At 41.1% G+C, this 18052-nt stretch overlaps 1 protein-coding gene across 6 annotated transcripts in view; it reads right to left on the reverse strand.

Annotated features, from left to right (window-relative positions):
• LOC140725242 (uncharacterized) overlaps positions 1 to 18052 on the reverse strand; it is a 373081-nt gene that overhangs the window by 325263 nt on the left and 29766 nt on the right. For 4 of the 6 annotated variants that reach the window (XM_073040437.1, XM_073040436.1, XM_073040433.1 and 1 more), the window contains exon 1: positions 6398 to 6687. In XM_073040437.1, the coding sequence (XP_072896538.1) occupies positions 6398 to 6409 (12 nt within the window). In that variant the 5' untranslated portion in view covers positions 6410 to 6687. Of the gene's footprint in view, positions 1 to 6397; positions 6688 to 11385; positions 11425 to 18052 lie in introns of those variants that run through there. The other 2 variants (XM_073040438.1, XM_073040435.1) reach the window with 1 other exon arrangement.

An 18052-nucleotide genomic window follows, 5' to 3' on the forward strand; every position in this document is an offset into this window, starting at 1 on the left:
GTTCTAAAAACCCATCCCTTAGACATTCTACAAATTCTCTCTCTTGAGATCCAGTGTTGACCTGGTTTTCCCAATCCACTTTCATGTTAAACTCCCCAACGATTATCATGACTGCCCTTCTGACATGCCTTTTCTATCTCCTCCTGTAATTTGTAATCCATATCCCGGCTGCTGTTTGGAGGCCTGTATACACTACCATTAAGGTCCCTTTACCCTTGCCATTTCTTAGCTCAACCTATAGAGATGCTACACCTTCTGATCCTCTGTCATCCCTTTCTAATAATTTAATATTATTTCTTATACACAGGGCCACACCAGCCCCTCTGCCTACTAACCTATCTTTCCAATACATCATATATCCTTGGACATTCAGCTCCCAATGGCAGCCATCCTTTAGCCAAGTTTCAGAGATGGCCACAACGTCATATTTGCTAATCTGTAGCTGAATTTCAAGATCGTCCATTTTATTTCTTATGCTGCTTGCATTCAAATATAACACTTTCAGTCCAGGATTTGTTGCTTTCTGTTTTAAACTGCACCACGCCTCAATTGCCCTGTAGCTCATCCCACTGGTTGTGATTATGTCTCATCTCTTGCCTGTCCTTTCTATCATCTCTGTTGCATGCTATCTTTGATTTATTTCTGTTTTTCCCCTTCCTCAGCCGTGTGCATGTCCATAATTTACATATTCTCTGTTACAGCATAGGTATCCCTGTATTTTCCACATGGGTATCCAAAGACATGCTGGTTGATAGGTTAATTAGCTACCATAAATTTCCCCTGGTGTATGTGAGTGTCAGGAGAATTGAATCAGTTGATGCAAAAGAGAATAATGCATAAAGGAATAAGTGTGAGGATATGATTGATGGATAAGTTTAAGATTGACATAATTTAAATGAACATAATAGTCTGCTTTTTTGTCTTGAAAAAAGTATGAGACCTATGAGTCTTCAGAGATGCAAAGTACCCTTACGGAAGATGAGATGCTACTCATGAGTTCACATCAGATTTCATTGGAACACTGGAAGAGGCTAAAGGCAGAGAATTCAGAATATTGCAAGACAGAAAATTAAAATTACATAAAGCTGGAAGCTCAGGTGCACACCTGTAAACTGAAGAAAAAATTCTGCAAAGCAGTACCTCAATGCCTTTGACTTCTCCAATACAGAGGAGAACACAATATTATGACTCCATCATGTCTCTGAGAGCAAAGAGGAGGATTGCTAGTCAACATTCCAGGGTGTAGAATTTTAATGTGATGTGGGATGGTGGGAAAAGGTGTGCTTTGTGCACTGGAAGCATTACTTAATATAGAGTCATAGAGAAGTACAGCACAGAAACAGGCCTTTGGCCCATCTGGTCCTTGCCAAAACCATTTAAACTGCCTACTCCCATCATCCTTTATCATAGCATGGAGGGGGATAGGAACAGACAAATTAGCAAAGCGTTTAATTGGAGTAAGGGGAAATATGGAGCTATCAGACAGGAACTTGGAAACATAAATTGGGAACAGGGAAATGTATAGCAGAAATGTGGTAAATGTCCAGGAGATACTTGTGTGGCGTTCTGCATAGGTACATTCCAATGAGACGGAAAGGATGGTAGGGTACAGGAACCAGGGTGTACAAAGGCTGTTGAAAATCTAGTCAAGAAGAAAAGCTTATGAAAGGTTCAAAAAACTAGGTAATGATAGAGATTGAGAAGATTATAAGGCTAGCAGGAAGGAGCTTAAGAATGAAATTAGGAGAGCCAGGAAGGGCCTTGGCGAGCAAGATTAAGGAAAACACTAAGGCAGTCTACAAGTATGTGAAGAGCAAGAGGATAAGATGTAATAGAATAGGACCAATCAAGTGTGACAGTGGAAAAATGTGTATGGAACTGGAGGAGACAGCAGAGATGCTTAATGAATACAGTACTTTGCTTCAGTATTCACTACAGAAAAGGATCTTGGCGATTGTAGGAATGACTTACAGCAGATTGAGAAACTTGAGCATATGGACATTAAGAAAGAGGATGTGCTGGAGCTTTTGGAAAGCATCAGGTTGGATAAGTCACTGGGACCGGATGAAAGGTACCCCAAGCTACTGGCAATGATCTTCACATCAATTGGGATGGAAAAGGTTCCGGAGGATTACAGATGTTGTTTCCTTATTCAAGAAAGGGCTTAGATATAGCCCAGGAAATTATAGACCAGTGAGTCTTACTTCAGTGGTTGGTAAGTTAATAGAAAAGATCCTGAGAGGTAGGATTTATGAACATTTGGAGAGGAATAATATGATTAGGAATAGTCAGGATGGCTTTGTCAAAGGCCTGATTGAATTTTTTGAGGATGTGACTAAACACATTAATAAAGATAGAGCAGTAGATGTAGTGTATATGGATTTCAGCAAGGCATTTGATAAGCAAGGCTTATTGAGAAAGTAAGGAGGCATGGTATCCAAGGTGACCTTGTTTTGTAGATCCAGAACTGGCTTGCCCACAGAAGGCAAAGAGTGGTTGCAGACAGGTCATATTCTGCATGGAGGTCGGTGACCTGGATCAGGAAGTGTCGGGAAGGGTTAGTAAATTCGCTGATGACACAAAGATTGGGGGGGGGGGTGTTGTGGATAGTGTGGAGGTTTGTCAGAGGTTACAGCAGGACAGCAATAGAATGCAAAACTGGACTAAGCAGTGGTAGATGGAGTTCAACCCAGATTAAGTGTGAGGTGGTTCATTTTGGTAGGTCGAATGCGATGGCAGAATACAGTATTAATGGTAAGACTCTTGACAGTGTGGAGGATCAGGGGGATCTTGGGGTCTGAGTCCATAGGACACTAAAAGCTGCTGTGCAGGTTGTCTCTGAGGTTAAGAAGGCATACGGTGCATTAGCCTTCATCAACCGTGGGATTGAGTTTAAGAGCCGAGAGTTAATGTTACAGCTATATAGGAGACTGGTCAGACCCCACTTGGAGTACTGTGCTCAGTTCTGGTCACCTCACTACAGGAAGGATGTTGAAACTATAGAAAGGATGCAGAGGAGGTTTACAAGGATGTTGCCTGGATTGGGGAGCATGCCTTATGAGAACAGGTTGAGTGAACTTGGCCTTTTCCCCTTAGAGCAACAGAGGATGAGAGGTGATCTGATAGAGATGTATAAGATGATGAGGGGCATTGATCATGTGGATAGTCAGAGGCTTTCTCCCCAGCACTGAAGTGGCTAACATAAGAGGGCACAGTTTTAAGGTGCTTGGAAGTAGGTACAGAGGAGATGTCAGGGCTAAGTTTTTGTTCCACAGAGAGTGGTGAGTGCATGGAACGGCTGCCGGTGACAGTGGTGGAGGCAGATACAATAGGGTCTGTATTGTGCTGTAGGTTTTCTATGTTTTTATGCTTCTAACCTGCACCAGGACCAAAGCCCTCAATGTCTTCTCTATCCATGTACCTATCCAAACTTCTCTTAAATGTTGAAATTGAACTCTCATGTACCATTTGTGCTGGCAGCTCATTTCACACTCTCACGGCCCTTTGAGTGAAGAAGTTTCCCCTCACATTCCCCTTAGACTTCTTACCTTTCATCCTTAACCCATGACCTTCATAATAGTCAGCATGACATTCTTGGCATCTGTATTTACTTGGGAGATGGACACTGAGTCTATAGGCAAAGCGGCATTAGCTTCATGGACTCTGTACAGTTAAGAGATGAAGAGGAGTTTGCTACCCTGAGGCAAATCAGGACAGATAAATCACCAGGGTCTGACAGGCTGTTCCCTCAGACCCTATGGGAGGCAAGTGCAGAAATTGCCGGGGCCCTAACAAAGATAATTAAAACATCCTTAGCAACAGGAGAGATACCACAGGATTGGAAGACTGCCAAAGTTGTTCTGTTGTATAAAAAAGGCTCTGAACAGAAACCAGGAAATTACAGGCCAGTGAGTCTGACATCAGTTGTGGAAAGTATTCCAAGGGACCAGATAAATAAGTATTTGGATAGACATTGGCTAATTAAGGATAGTTGGCATACCTTGTGAGTGGTAGGTCACGTCTGTTATTTTTTCAAGGAAGTTACCAGGAAAGTGGATGAAGGCAAGGCAATGGATGTTGTCTACATGAACTTTAGTAAGGCTTTCGACAAGGTCCCACATGGGAGACTGTTCAAGAAAGTTCAGTCACTCGGCAATCAGGATCAGGTTGTAAATTGGATTAGACTTTGGTTTTGTATGAGAAGACAAAATGGTAATAGAGGGTTGCCTCTCTGACTAAAGGTCTATGACTAGTGGTGTGCCACAGGGATTGGTGCTGGGTCCATTGTTGTTTGATAATGTGGTTAACTGGGTCAGCAAATTTGTGGATGATAGCAAGATTGGGGATGTTGTGGACAATGAGAAAGTCTATCATGGCTTGTAGAGGGATCTGCTTCAGCTGGAAAAATGGGCGGAAAAATGGGCTGAAAATGGCAGATGGAATTTAATGCAGTAAATGTAAGGGCTTGTACTCCAGTAGGGCCAATTAGGATAAGTCTTACACAGTAAACAGTAGGGCACTGAGAAGTGTGGTAGAACAAAGGGACCTCTATATAATTCAGAGAAAGTGGTGTTTCAGGTAGATAAAGTCGCAAAGAAAGCTTTAGGCACATTGGCCTTCATAAGTCAATGCATTGAGTACAGAAGATGGGATGTTATGTTGAAGGTGTATACGATGTTGATGAGACATAATTTGAAGTATTGTGTGCAGGTTTGGTCACCTACCTACAGGAAAGATTAAACAAGGTTGAAAGAGTGCAGAGAAAATTTACAAGGATGTTGACTGGTCTGGAGGACTGGATTATAAGGGAAGATTGAATACATTAGGACTTTATTCCTTGGAATGTAGAAGATGCAGAGGAGAATTAAGAAAGGTAGACAAAACTATGAGGTGTATATTTTTCCATTGAGGTTAGGTGGGACTATAACCAGAGGTCATGCTTTGAGGGTGAAACATGAAAAGTTTAAGGGAAACATGAGGGGAAACTTCTTCATTCAAAAGGACTTGAGAGTGTGGAGTGAGCTACCAGCCTAAGTGGTGTGTGGACACTCAATTTCAATGTTTAAGGGAAGTTTGGATAGGTGCATGGATAGTAGGGATAGGGCCATGGTGCAGGTCAATGGGCATGGGCAGCACAAATGGTTCTGGCATTGTCCAGATGAGCTGAAAGGGCCTGTTTTTGTGCTGTACTCTATCATTCAATGACTCTATGAGGAAGAATTTGACTGTACAAGAGAGAATGCAGAGATGATTCAACACCATACTACCTGAAATGGAATGTTTCAATAATGAGGAACGACTGGTTAAGGGGAGTTTGTTTTACTTGTAATGTAAGAAGTGAAGAGTGGATCTGGGAAAGAACTTTTGCACTCAGAAAATGGCTGGAATCTCAAGAAAACTATCTGAATGGATGGTGGAGACAAGTACTCCCAACATCTGAGAATTATCAAAATGAGCACTTGAATTGCCAAGACATAAAGGGCTATGAACCAACAGTACTGAACAGGATTTATATAGGATGTAACTTGGAGTTGGCATGAACATGATGGGGTTGCGCCCATTTCTGTGCTGTATCGTTAACTTCAAAATAATGTACAAGAAAGAAACTTCATATGACTATGCTCAGTAGTAGACATGCTAGAAAAACATAGGTAAAACATGAACAGAACAAAAGACCAAGTATATTTGAATGGGAATGTGTACATTTTTCTCCCGCACCCTCGAGTATTATCATGGCTCACTAATATTAACTTGTCACCAGTTTTCCATTCTCAGCTGACACAAAGAGACAAAAGAATCTACAGCTGTTCTACAATTCAAAGATAGTACTGCACAATCCAGAAAAAAACATGATGGCATAAATAAAATCATTTTAATTGTAAAATTGTAAACCCAACTGTCATGCTGACTAAGATTTTTATGACAATAATACCTCAGTGGCTAGCTGGTGGAATACGTAATATCACTATCTTTTTTGCATTCAACTCAAGAGAGCAAATGCATAGTCATAATAGTCTGACAGCTGCCTTGTTATAGGAATAGGATCCCTTTCTTATACCGTCATTCTTTAGTTTGAGTCCACTGATAACTGACCACCCACTAGGGAGAGTTTGAAATATTATTTAAAAATACACACATATATTTCTCCTCAAACAGACCCAGACACACAGATCAAACATTCTCAACATTCAATCCTGCAACCAGAACAGCTGTAACCAGACCTCAGCTGATCAACCAGCCTGAAAATGGCTGGTACTACCTTCCATTTAATAAGTAATTTCTATTTAATACACATTTATATTCTGTTCTACTCTGCCTTATGGAGCACAACTTACTTTGCAACTCAGCTTTTACAAAGATTACCTTGGTCTTTTAAAATACAAACCAAAATACTCACAGCTTTTTGCATTTTGTGTATGTGTAATCCTGGGCTTCTTCCAAACAGCTTCTAGAGGCATCGGTCAGTATCCCAGTAGTAACTGCATGGTGATCGTGATCATGCTTTGATTACAAAAGCCTGCGGGCTTCAAGCCAAGTGCCTAGGCAGCTTAACAAATGCTCTGCATAGGGTATTTTACATCGTCACTTCTACATGTATGCCTCCGATTAAAAGCCACAATTCCGTGGACACAATTTAACAGACAATATCCATATTGTGGATTCCAAGACAAAAATTCTAACATCCACAAAATGAACCTACCATTCCTGTTTCCTTACAGCTCCCCCCCTGCTAACCCCTCTGTCATGAACCACCCCCCACTGATTTGGAAAGCTCCATGTATTTTGAATATAATAACGAGATGTCTGGTGCACTGCACACATCAGCCACTATTTTCAGGCACATAAAAGAATAACTTGCACAAAGCAACTTTGAAAGGGATCAGATTACTTCGTTTAAATCTAATCCAAATTAAGATTTAAGAAGAATATATAGGATAGGGCTATGACTGTCTATTCTTCAGATAAAAACATTACTTCCATACAGATTTAAATTACCTTTAATATTATATCAATCCAGAGAAACAACAAAATATGAACAGGTTCCGTGAAATGATGTCCAGTCACCTCACTGCTAAGTATGAATACAAAGATCTCCAGTGAGTCAGATCTTTTACTCATTTACTTTAGACATGCCAACACAGCACCAGTAATTGGGGGGCAGAAGTTGTACAGATTATCTGCAAGAGAGAGGGATGGAGAATTCCGAGCAGACTGCAAAATGAGAGAACATTGCATAAATAAGGAATAGGTCAATTCTGGAGACAACAAAGGCCTGGGCAAGGTTTTCATGAACATGGACAAAGATTGGAGTGGAAGTAGGCAACCTTTGTTTTCATTATTCCAAAATTATATCTCAAATTAAACTGTGCCATACAATTTAGGATAATCAACTGAAATTGTTCTGCATTCTAAATCATTCTAATTAGGCACAGTCCTTTGTAAAGTGCAGTTTAGTTGATATCACTCCAAATGGCCAAAAACAGCATATACTCTAAAGTAACATCTTAGAAAAGCCAACTCAATATGGTTCTATTCTAATAAAAATACAGAAAAATCTGTTGGCTCCAATTATTCAAAAATGGCCTTTTGAAATATGAAAAGATAAATATTACATAATTAGCCGTCAATACCAAAATTATGTCAAAACACAGTTTAATGCAGTGAAATCAAACGAGCCCTTATTTTTACATTTTGCTCAAGCTCTTTTGTGGTACATGTCATTTAAATAGAACATAAAACAGCACAACACAGAAACAGGCAACTTGACATCTATGGTCTGTACATGGTCTATATACCTTACCTTGTCTCTTCATGTGCCTGCAAATATCCTCTTAATTGTTGCTATCATGTCTGCTTCAACCACTTCATGTGGCAATGCATACTCTACGTGTAAAAATAAACTTCTGCTCTCTAATCTTAAAACTATGCCCTCCAGTATTTGACATTCCCAGAATGTGAAAGAGACCGACTGTCCATCCTATCAATGCTGCTCAATTTTATATTCTTCTATCAGGTTCAGCCCCAGCGAAAACAACCCTAGTTTGTTCAATGCGAACAGTAATGCTAATACTCTAATCCAGACAGCATCCTGGTGAGGGTCTTCTGTACCCTCTCCAAAACCTCTATAGTCTTCTGTAATGCAGTGACTAGATCTGTGCCTAATACACCAAATGTGGCTTACTAAGTTTTATAAATCTGTAACACGATGCTGTCTTTCCTACTCAATTTCTGATGTAGATTGGGAGATCGCTTTGCCAAGCATCTACTCTCTGTCCGCTAGAACAAGTGGGATCTCCCACCCTGTGGCCACCCATTTTAATTCCATTTCCCATTCCGATATGTCCATCCATGGCCTCCTCCTCTGTCAGGATAAGGTGACACATAGGTTGGAGGAACAACCATTTATATTCCATTTGGGTAGCCTCCAACCTGATGACACGAACATCAATTTCTCAAATTTCCAGTGATGCCTCCACTCCCCCCCGCTTCACCATTTCCCATCTCCTTATCATGTTATCTTTTTGCCCGCCCATCACCTCCCTCTGGTGCTCCTCCCTACCCTTCTTCCATGGCCTTTTGTCTCTTTCACTAATCAACTTCCTAGCTCTTTGCTTCATCTCTCCCCCTCCAAGTTTTGCCTATCGTCTGGCGTTTCTCTCTCCCCTCCCCCCACCTTTCAAATCTACTCAGCTTCTTTTTCTCTAGTCCTGCCAAAGGGTTTTGGTTCAAAACACTGACTGTACATTCCCCGCCCCCCCACAGATGCCGCCTGGCCTGCTGAGTTCCTCCAGCATTTTGTGTGTGTTGAACGTAGAACGTAGAAATCTACAGCACATTACAGACCCTTCAGCCCACATGTTGTGCTGACCATGTAACCCACTCTAGAAACTGCCTAGAAATTCCCTACCGCATAGCCGTCTAGTTATTTAAGCACCATGTACCTATCCAAGAGTTTCTTAAAAGACCCTATTGTATCTGCTTCCGCCACCATCACTGGTAGTGCATTACACGCAGCTACCACTCTATGTGACATCCCTGACATCCCCTCTTGTACCTATTTCCAAGCACCTTAAAACTATGCCCCCTTATGTTAGCCATTTCAACCCTGGGAGAAAGCCTCGGGCTATCCACATGATCAATGCCACTCATTATCTTATTTACCTCTATCAGGTCACCTCTCATCCTACATTGCTCCAAGGAGAAAAGGCCAAGTTTACTCAACCAATTTTCATACGGAACACTCTCCAGATTGAGGAAATCATGTCTCATAAATCTGTTGAGCATTTCTTGAAAGAGGCAACTAAGCAGCTGGATGAGGACAATGGATATTATCTATATGGACTTCAGCAAGAACTTTAACAAGGTCTCCTTTGAAAGCTAGTCTAGAATGTTAGATCACAGATGGTCCAGGAAGAGCTGGCTAAGTGGATACATAATTGTGTTGCTCCAATTTCCAGCATCGCCGGATTTTCTCGTTTGTGCTACTCAATACACTGACCAATTAAGACAAGCATGCCGTATGTCTTCTTTACCACCCTATCTATCTATCTATTTGTGTTACCACTTTCAGCCATGGACTTGTATCTCAGTATTCGTTTGTGATAAATGCTCCTAATGTTACTGCCATTTATTACTGTGTACCTTCCCTTACATTTCACCTTCCGAAGAGCAACATCTCACATTTTTCCTGGTTAAACTCCATCTGCCATTTCTCCACCCACATTTCCAACTGGTTTATATCTTCACAAACACGAGGAAGTCTGCAAATGCTGGAAATGCTTGATTTATATCTTGCTGTATTTTTCTGATAACCTTCTTCACCATCCACAACTCCCTATTTTTGTGGCATCTGAAAACTTTCTAATCAGATCATCTACAGGTTTGACCAAAATAACTTACAAACATTAACCCTGGTGGAACACCACTGGTTACAGTCCTCCAGTCAGGCTAACCCTCCAACACTACACTATCTTAATTTTCTGGATCACCCCATCATTAGAGACCTTGTCACATGCCCTACTAAAGTCTGCACAGACAACAGCCATTACCTTACAATCACCCTCATCACCACCTGAAATAACTCAATCAAGGTCACAAGACATGATCGGCCTCATATAAAGCCATGTTGTCACTGTTAAGCCTGTGCTTTTCCATGTAAGTAAATCCTACATCTGAGAATCCTTTAAAATAGTTATCATACCATTGATGTAAGGTTCACCAATTTATAATTTGCTGGATTATCTAAACAAAGAATCAACATTGACTACTCTCGAGTCCTCTGGAAACTCATCAATGCCCCAGTAATCTCCTTTCTTGATTCTCTGAGTAACTTGGAATAGATCCCATCAGGCCCTGGGGCTTGATCCATCTTAATATTCTTCAACAGATCCTTTCTCCTTGATATCAACATACTCTAGAATATTAGCATACCCCAAAATAATCTTACTACCCTCCAGGCCGGCCCTTGTCCTTGATGAATACCAATACAAACTATTAATTTAGTACCACACCCACTTCCTCTGGCTCCAGGCACCAATTTCCTACTTTGGCCTTAAATGGTCCTACCCTCTCTAGCTACCCTTTGTTCTTTCGCCATGCATAACATGTCTTGAGTATTCCTTAATCCTCTTGTCCAGGACACTACCTCTTAAATCTGTACTCATAAAACAGTCACAAACAGAATTTTTCCCACTTAAAAAGGTAAATTAAACGAAATCCAATTGCATTATAATTTAATTTTTTTAATTTTCACCCTCCTTTCAAAAATATGCATCTTATTCAATACCATTTAAAATGACATACACCCCATATAGTGCAAAAATCTTTGTAATTGTTTATGAAATCACAATACATAGGTATTACCATCAGCTTCAAGGTAATCAGATCATGTTACTGGAGGTTCAGAAATATAACCTTGTTTTAATAATTTTCAACCCACAGAAATCTCAAAAAAATCTCCAGAATCATTGAGGTGTAAACCAATTTACATACCATGTATTAAATCACCAACAGACAACCCCATCCAAAGCTAATGTCTACAAAGCAATAGCTATGTAGACACTGAAAAACTCCAAAATAGTTCAGACACATGACCTTTTATCACAATTTCTGACTTTTTCGCTTTTCTCACCACAGGTGTTGCCTGGCCTGATGAGCATTCCCAAATTTTCTGACCTATTTCAGATTTCCAAAATATAGTAATTTACTTTCCAAACAACCAACCAGAGGCTCTATAGGAGCAGTTTTATATACTTTAACACAGCTGGAGCAGTTGGGATTACTTTAGAAAGAAATGGGGGATAAAAGATATTACAAATGGATTGGCACAATCTTTCAAATATATCATTGAAGAATAATTGTGATACAGTATTTCTGCACACTTACCATAATTTCACTATATTCATGTATCCTTTCAACTTCTCCCTGCAAGGACAAATTTTAAAATTAACCATCATACATATCAAGAATTGTAAATGAATTACTCCACAGTAAAAGCACGTGCAAAAATATGAGAAAGCTACATATTATACTACATCTTTCTCTTTAAGCAGACTGCAGAAGACTAAGTAGCCTACAATATCCAAACAATTGTACAAGTAATACTATAACACAACCAGAGCCCCTGTTTAGAGGCCAAAATGCACAGGAAATACAAGAACATGGTTGCAGTTTTTTTTTAAACAAAGTGTAAACAATTGATGCAATGGAAAAAATAGTTTTGAATATGCATTATACAGGGATGAGAGTAATAGCATTGAAAGGTGATTTTTCCCCCTTATTTTAAAAAATAGTCAGAGAGATACAACACAGAAAAAGGCACTTTGGTCCACCAAGTCCATACCAACCATCAACCAGATATTTATGCTAATCAGACATTAATCCCACATTTTATTCTCACCAAATTATACCATGCATCCACACCAATTACCAATCTACATATATCTGGGATGAGGAAGGTGTGCAAGCACCACATAGGTAGCACCAGAGGTCAGTACTGAATCCAGATTGCTGGTATAATGAGAATGTGGATCTATAGCTGCACCACCGATCTGTATCTTTGATAGTAGTAGTAGTAGGCCTCCGTTAGTCTCGAAAGACCATGGATTTGCGCCTTGGTAAGTTTCCAGGGTGCAAGCCCGGGCAAGGTTTTTTTTAATGGAAGACCGGCAGTTGCCCAAACTGCAAGTCTCCCCTCTCCATGCCACCAATGTTGTCCAAGGGAAGGGCATTAGGACCCATACAGCTTGGCACCGGTGTCGTCGCAGAGCAATGTGTGGTTAAGTGCCTTGCTCAAAGACACACACGCAGCCTCAGCCAAGGCTCGAACTAGTGACCTTCAGATCACTAGACGAACGCCTTAACCACTTGGCCATGCGCCAACACGTATCTTTGATAATGCTGATAATAAACGGTATTGCTGCAGAACATACATCTTACATTCAGAGTTCTATTTTCAAAAATGTATATAAACCCTTGGCCAATCCTACATATCCATCAGGTGCATCTGTACTGCCATCATGCAGTGGAGGGAAAAGTGTAACAAAATTTCAGGCAGATATAGGGGGAAATACCGTAGTTTCCAGTTAATTGGGCCGTTGATTAATCAGGACAGCTGCTTATTTGGGGAAAACTCTTACAGAAACTAATCAAGAAAATAGCCTGGATTCCCTTTGTGTACTTGACATTATGCCATTTAATTGGGGATGAAGACTGTTGCCGAACAGTTTCTAACTATCATCAGACATGTGGCCGTTAGACCTTTATTGGCATCAGAGGCCTACCAAAGTTTGGAGTGTGAGTATAAAAAGAGCAGGCTCAGGTAAAACCTGTCTATTTTTGGCAGCTCAGGCAGGAGGAGTGCAAGTGTCAGTGTCAGAGTCCTATGGAAATCGGGAAAGGATAAAAGAAGCCGATTCAGGCAAAGCCAGTTCATTAGGTCCGCGCAGGCATAGGAAGTGTCAGCGTCAGAGGACTAAAATCAGCTGCAAATAAAAGGAGGATAGGCTCAAGCAGAACAGCCATTGTCGGAGTGTGCCTGTGAAAGAGTGTGAAGGATTAGGCTTAACAGGCTTCAATGTGAACAGGTGGAGGCACAGTTAAGAAAAGATAAGCGTTTTTTTTTTCTTTTTTAGTCAGGATGGAATGCTGCTCCTGTCAAATGTGGGCATTCAGGATATCTGATAGTTTCCCTGATGATTACATCTGTGGAAAATGTACCCAACTTCAGTACCTGACTGACCAGGTCAAGGAGCTGGAGCTGGAGTTGAATGTACTCAGGATCATTCAGGAGTCTGAAGATATTATAGGCAAGTCTTTTGAGGAGGTGGTCACAATCAAAGTACAGGCTTCAGACAGTGGATGGTGAACCATCAGAAGAGGTAAAGGGATTAAGAGGTCAGTGCAAGGTTCCCTGTGGCCATTCCCCTCAGCAAAAAGAATACCTCTTTGGATACAGCTGGAGTGGATGACCCATCAGATCGCAACAGCAGCAGACAGGCATTGTGGCCAGCTCTGAGGCTCAACAGGAAAAAGTAAAGGCAGGCAGTGAAGTTCCCAGCCCTCTGCAAATCTAGTTTAAGAATAATAGAAGGGTCAGACCCAGAGTCCATTTGGGTGGAATTAAGGAATGGGAAGGGTGCAATCATAGTGATAGGACTGTACTACAGACTCTCTAATATCTACCAGGATATTGAGCAACAGACATGTAATCAGATTAAGGAAATGTGTAAAAATAATAGAGTTGTTGTCACAGGAGATTTCAACTTCCCTGATAAGCTGGGACATTCTTAGTGCAAGGGGCTTAGATGAGCCAAAAATGTGTATCCAGGAAGGATTCTTAAATCAACATGTGGACAGTCTAATAAGAGTACTGGACCTGGGGTTGGGTACTGAGCCTGGCCAGGTGACAAAACCTGGCAAGTTCAGTGGGTGAACAGTTAGGGAACAGTGACCATAACTTTTAAGGATAGCTATAGACAAGGATAGTTATGGTCCTTGTGAGAGTTTTAAATTGATGTAGGGCAAATTATGAGAGCATTAGGCAGGAACCAAGAAGCTTTAATTGGGAACACCTTTTCTCAGGCAAGTCCACATCAGACATGTGAAGGGTGTTTAAAGATAAATTGCACAGGGTAAAGGAAAGGTATGTTCCTGTTAGAAGGACGGGGATGGAAAGATAAGAGAACCTTGTTTATCCAGAGAGGTGATGAATTTAGTCAAGAAGAAAAAGGAAAAGTGTGTAAAGCTTCAGAAGAAGGGATCAAAGGAAGAGTTATCTTATTTAACTCTTAAGAGAATAGGGGCATGTCTACAGAGCCAGTATTCTGTTCTGGTTGTCAGATGTGGGATTTCCAGGAAACTTCCAGCCTCCCCGATGCCCACATCTCCAGCAGGTGCATCAAGATACAGCTCTTTAGAGACCCATGTTAGGGATCTAAAGCTGCAGCTCGATGACCTTCGGCTTGTTAGGGAAAGTGAAGAGGTGATAGACAGGAGCTACAGAAAGGCAGTCACCCCAAGGCTACAGGAGACAGATAAATGGGTGACTGTCAGGAGAGGGAAGGGAGAATGTCAGATAGTGGAAAGCACTGTTGTGGCTGACCCCCTCAACCATAAGTACTCCATTTTGAGTACTGTTAGGGCGGGGGGGGGAGGTGACCTACCTGGGGGAAGCAACAGCAGCCGTGCCTCTGGCACTGAGTATGGCCCTGTGGCTCAGAAGGGTAGGGGACTGAAGAGAATGGCTGCAGTAATAGGAGATTCTATGGTCAGAGGACAGATAGGTGATTCTGTGATGTAAAAAGGAAACACAGATGGCAGTCTGCCTCCCAGGTGCCAAGGTCTGCAATGTTTCTGAACGCACCTACAATATCCTGAAAAGGGATTGCGAGCAGCCAGAAATCATGGTACATATTGGTACTAACAACGTAAGTATAAAAAGGGAGGAGGTCCTGAAAAAGAATACAGGAAGTTAGGAAGTAAGCAGGACCTCAAGGGTAGTAATCTCTGGATTACTGCCTGTGCCATGTGACAGTGAGGATAGGAATTGAATGAGGTGGCAGATAAATGCGTGCCTGAAGAATTAGAGCTGGGGGCAGGGATTCAAATTTCAGGATAATTGGAACCTCTTCTGGGGCAGGTGGGACTTGTACAAAAGGGATGGGCTGCACTTGAATCTGAGCAGGACCAATATCCTTGCAGGCAGGTTTACTAGAGCTATTGGGAGTAGTTTAAACTAATATGGCAGAAGGATGGGAACCAGTATGATAGAGCTGAGGATAAGCCAGCAGGTTTACAAGTAGATTAAGGAAGTAACATGAATGTAAGTAAGGACAAGCCAATGATTTGGGTACAAATACAGAGTAAAGAGTTAAATTGTACTACAGAGGCAAAATTCAAAAGAGCGAAAAATGCAGAACTGAAGGTGCTGTACTTGTATGCACAAAGCTTTTGGAATAAGGCAGATGAACTTGTGGCGCAATTAGAGATTGGTCGGTATGACGTTGTGGACATCACTGAGTTGTGGGTGAAAGAAAGCCACAGTTCCATAGTTAGGAGCTTAACATCAAAGGATATGCTTTGTATCGAAAGACAGGCAGGAAGGCATAGGTGCTGATGTGGCTCTGTTGGTAAGAGATGGAATTATATCTTTAGAAAGAGGTGACATAGGTTCACAGAATGTTGAATTTTATGGGTGGAATTATAAACTTCAAGGGCTTAAAAAAACATGTGCATCACATATAGGCCTCCAAATAGTAGCCAAAATATAGGGTAGAGTTTGCAAGTGGAGCTGGAAAAGGCATGTAATAAGGGTAACGACACAATTGTAATGAGAATTTCAATATGCAAGAGGATTGGGAAAATCAGGTTAGCATCAGATTGCAAGAGAGAGAATTTGTTGAATGCATATGAGATGGCTTTTTACATCAGATTCTGCTTGAGCCAACTCAGGGAAAAGCTTTCTTAGATTGGCTGTTATGTAACAACACAGATCTTATTAGGGAGCTTAATGTAAAGGAACCGTTAGGAGACAGGAAACATGATATGATTGAACTCCTACGGCAATTTGAAAAGGAAAAGTCCAAGTCAGATGTATCAGTATCGTGATGGAATAAAGGGAATTACAGAGGCATGAGAGAAGAGCTTGCCCAGTGGATTAGAGGAGGATACTAGCGGGAATAACGGCAGAGCAGAAATGGCTATTATTTCTGGGAATAATTCACAAAGCGCAGGTTAGATATGTCCCAAAGAAGTTGTTCTCAAATGGTAGGGGTAGGCAACAGTGGCTGACAAGGAAAGTTAAGGACTGCATAAAAGCCAAGGAAGGGCATATAAGGTAGCAAAAGTGGGTAGGAAGTTGAATGATTGGGAAGCTTTTAAAATCCAAGACAACTAAAAAGTTATAAGAAAGGAAAAGATGAAATATGAGGGCAAACTATCCAATAATATAAAGCAGGATACCAAAAGTTTTTTTTTCAGTTAGAAAGAGTAAAAGGAACATTAGAGTTGATATTGGACCACTGGAAAATGATTTGGTGAGGTAGTAATGGGGGACAAAGAAATGGAAGATGAACTTTATGGGTACTTGCAATCAGTCTTCACTGTGGAAGACACTAGCAGTGTGCCAGAGGTCCATGAGTGTCAAGGAGCAGGAGTGAATGCCATTGCTATTATGAAGAAAAATGTGCTAGGCAAACTCAAAGGTCTTAAGGCAGAGAAGTCACCTGGATCAGATGGACCACAACCCCGAGTCTTGACAGAGGTTGCTGAAGAGATAACAGATGCATTGGTCATGATCTTTCAAGAATTACTTGATTCTGGCATGGTCCCAGAGGACTTGAAGATTGCAAATGTCACTCCACTCTTCAAGAAGAGAGGAAGGCAAAAGAAAGGAAATAATAAGGTCAGTTAGCCCTTCCTCAGTGTTGGGAAAGTGTTGGAGTCTGTCATTAAGGATGAGGTTTCCGGGTACTTGGAGACTAATGATAAAATAAGTCAAAGTCAGCATGATCTGTGAAGGGAAATCTTGCCTGACAAATCTGTTAGAGTCCTTTGAGGAAGTAACAAGCAGGCTGGACAAAGGAGAGGCAGCAGATGTCATTTACTTGGATTTTCAGAAGATATTTGATAAGGTGCTACATGTGAGGTTGCTTAATAAGACAAAATCCTACACCATTACAGGAAAGATACTGGCATGAATATAGGAATGGCTTACAGGCAGGAGGCCATGAGTGGGATAAAAGGGCCTTTTCTGGTTGCCAGCTAGTGACTAGTGGTGTTCCTCAGGGGTCAGCATTAGGACCACTACTTTTCACATTGTTTGTCAATGATTTTGATAATGGAATTGATGGCTTTGTGGCAAAGTATGCGATGATATGAAGATAGGTGGAGGCATAGGGTAGTGCTGAGGAAGCAAGTGATTACAGCAGGATTTGGACAAATTGGAAGAATGGGCAAAAAAGTGACAGATGGAATAAAGTATTAGGAAATGTATGATAATGCATGTTGGCAAAAGGAAAAATAGTGTGGACAATTATCTAAATGGAGAGAAGATTCAAAGATCAGAGGTGAAGAGGAATTTAGGAGTCCTCATGCAAGACTTCCAGAAGGTTAATTTACAGGTTGAGTCTGTGGTAAAGAAGGCAAATGCAATGTTGGCATTTATTTCAATGGGAATAGAATAAAAAAGCAAACAGATAATGCTGAGCCTTTATAAGATAGTTAGGCCATACTTGGAGTATTATCAACAGTTTTGGGCCCCATATCTCAGAAAGGATATGTTGTCATCGGAGAGAGTCCAGAGAAGATTCACGAGGATGATTCTGGGAATTAAGAAGTTAGCATACGAGGAGCATTTCAGATTCAGATTCAGATTCAGTTTATTGTCATTTAGAAACCACAAATACAATGCAGTTAAAAAATTAGACAACGTTCCTCCAGAATGATATCACAAAAGCACATGACAAAACAGACTACATCAGAAAACCCACATAACGTTTGGCAATCCCCAATCCAGAGTCCGGAGAGGCTGCTGCATATTGATAGCGTGCTA

Source organism: Hemitrygon akajei, chromosome 3 (assembly GCF_048418815.1).
Source record: "Hemitrygon akajei chromosome 3, sHemAka1.3, whole genome shotgun sequence".
Taxonomy (NCBI): Eukaryota; Metazoa; Chordata; class Chondrichthyes; order Myliobatiformes; family Dasyatidae; genus Hemitrygon; species Hemitrygon akajei.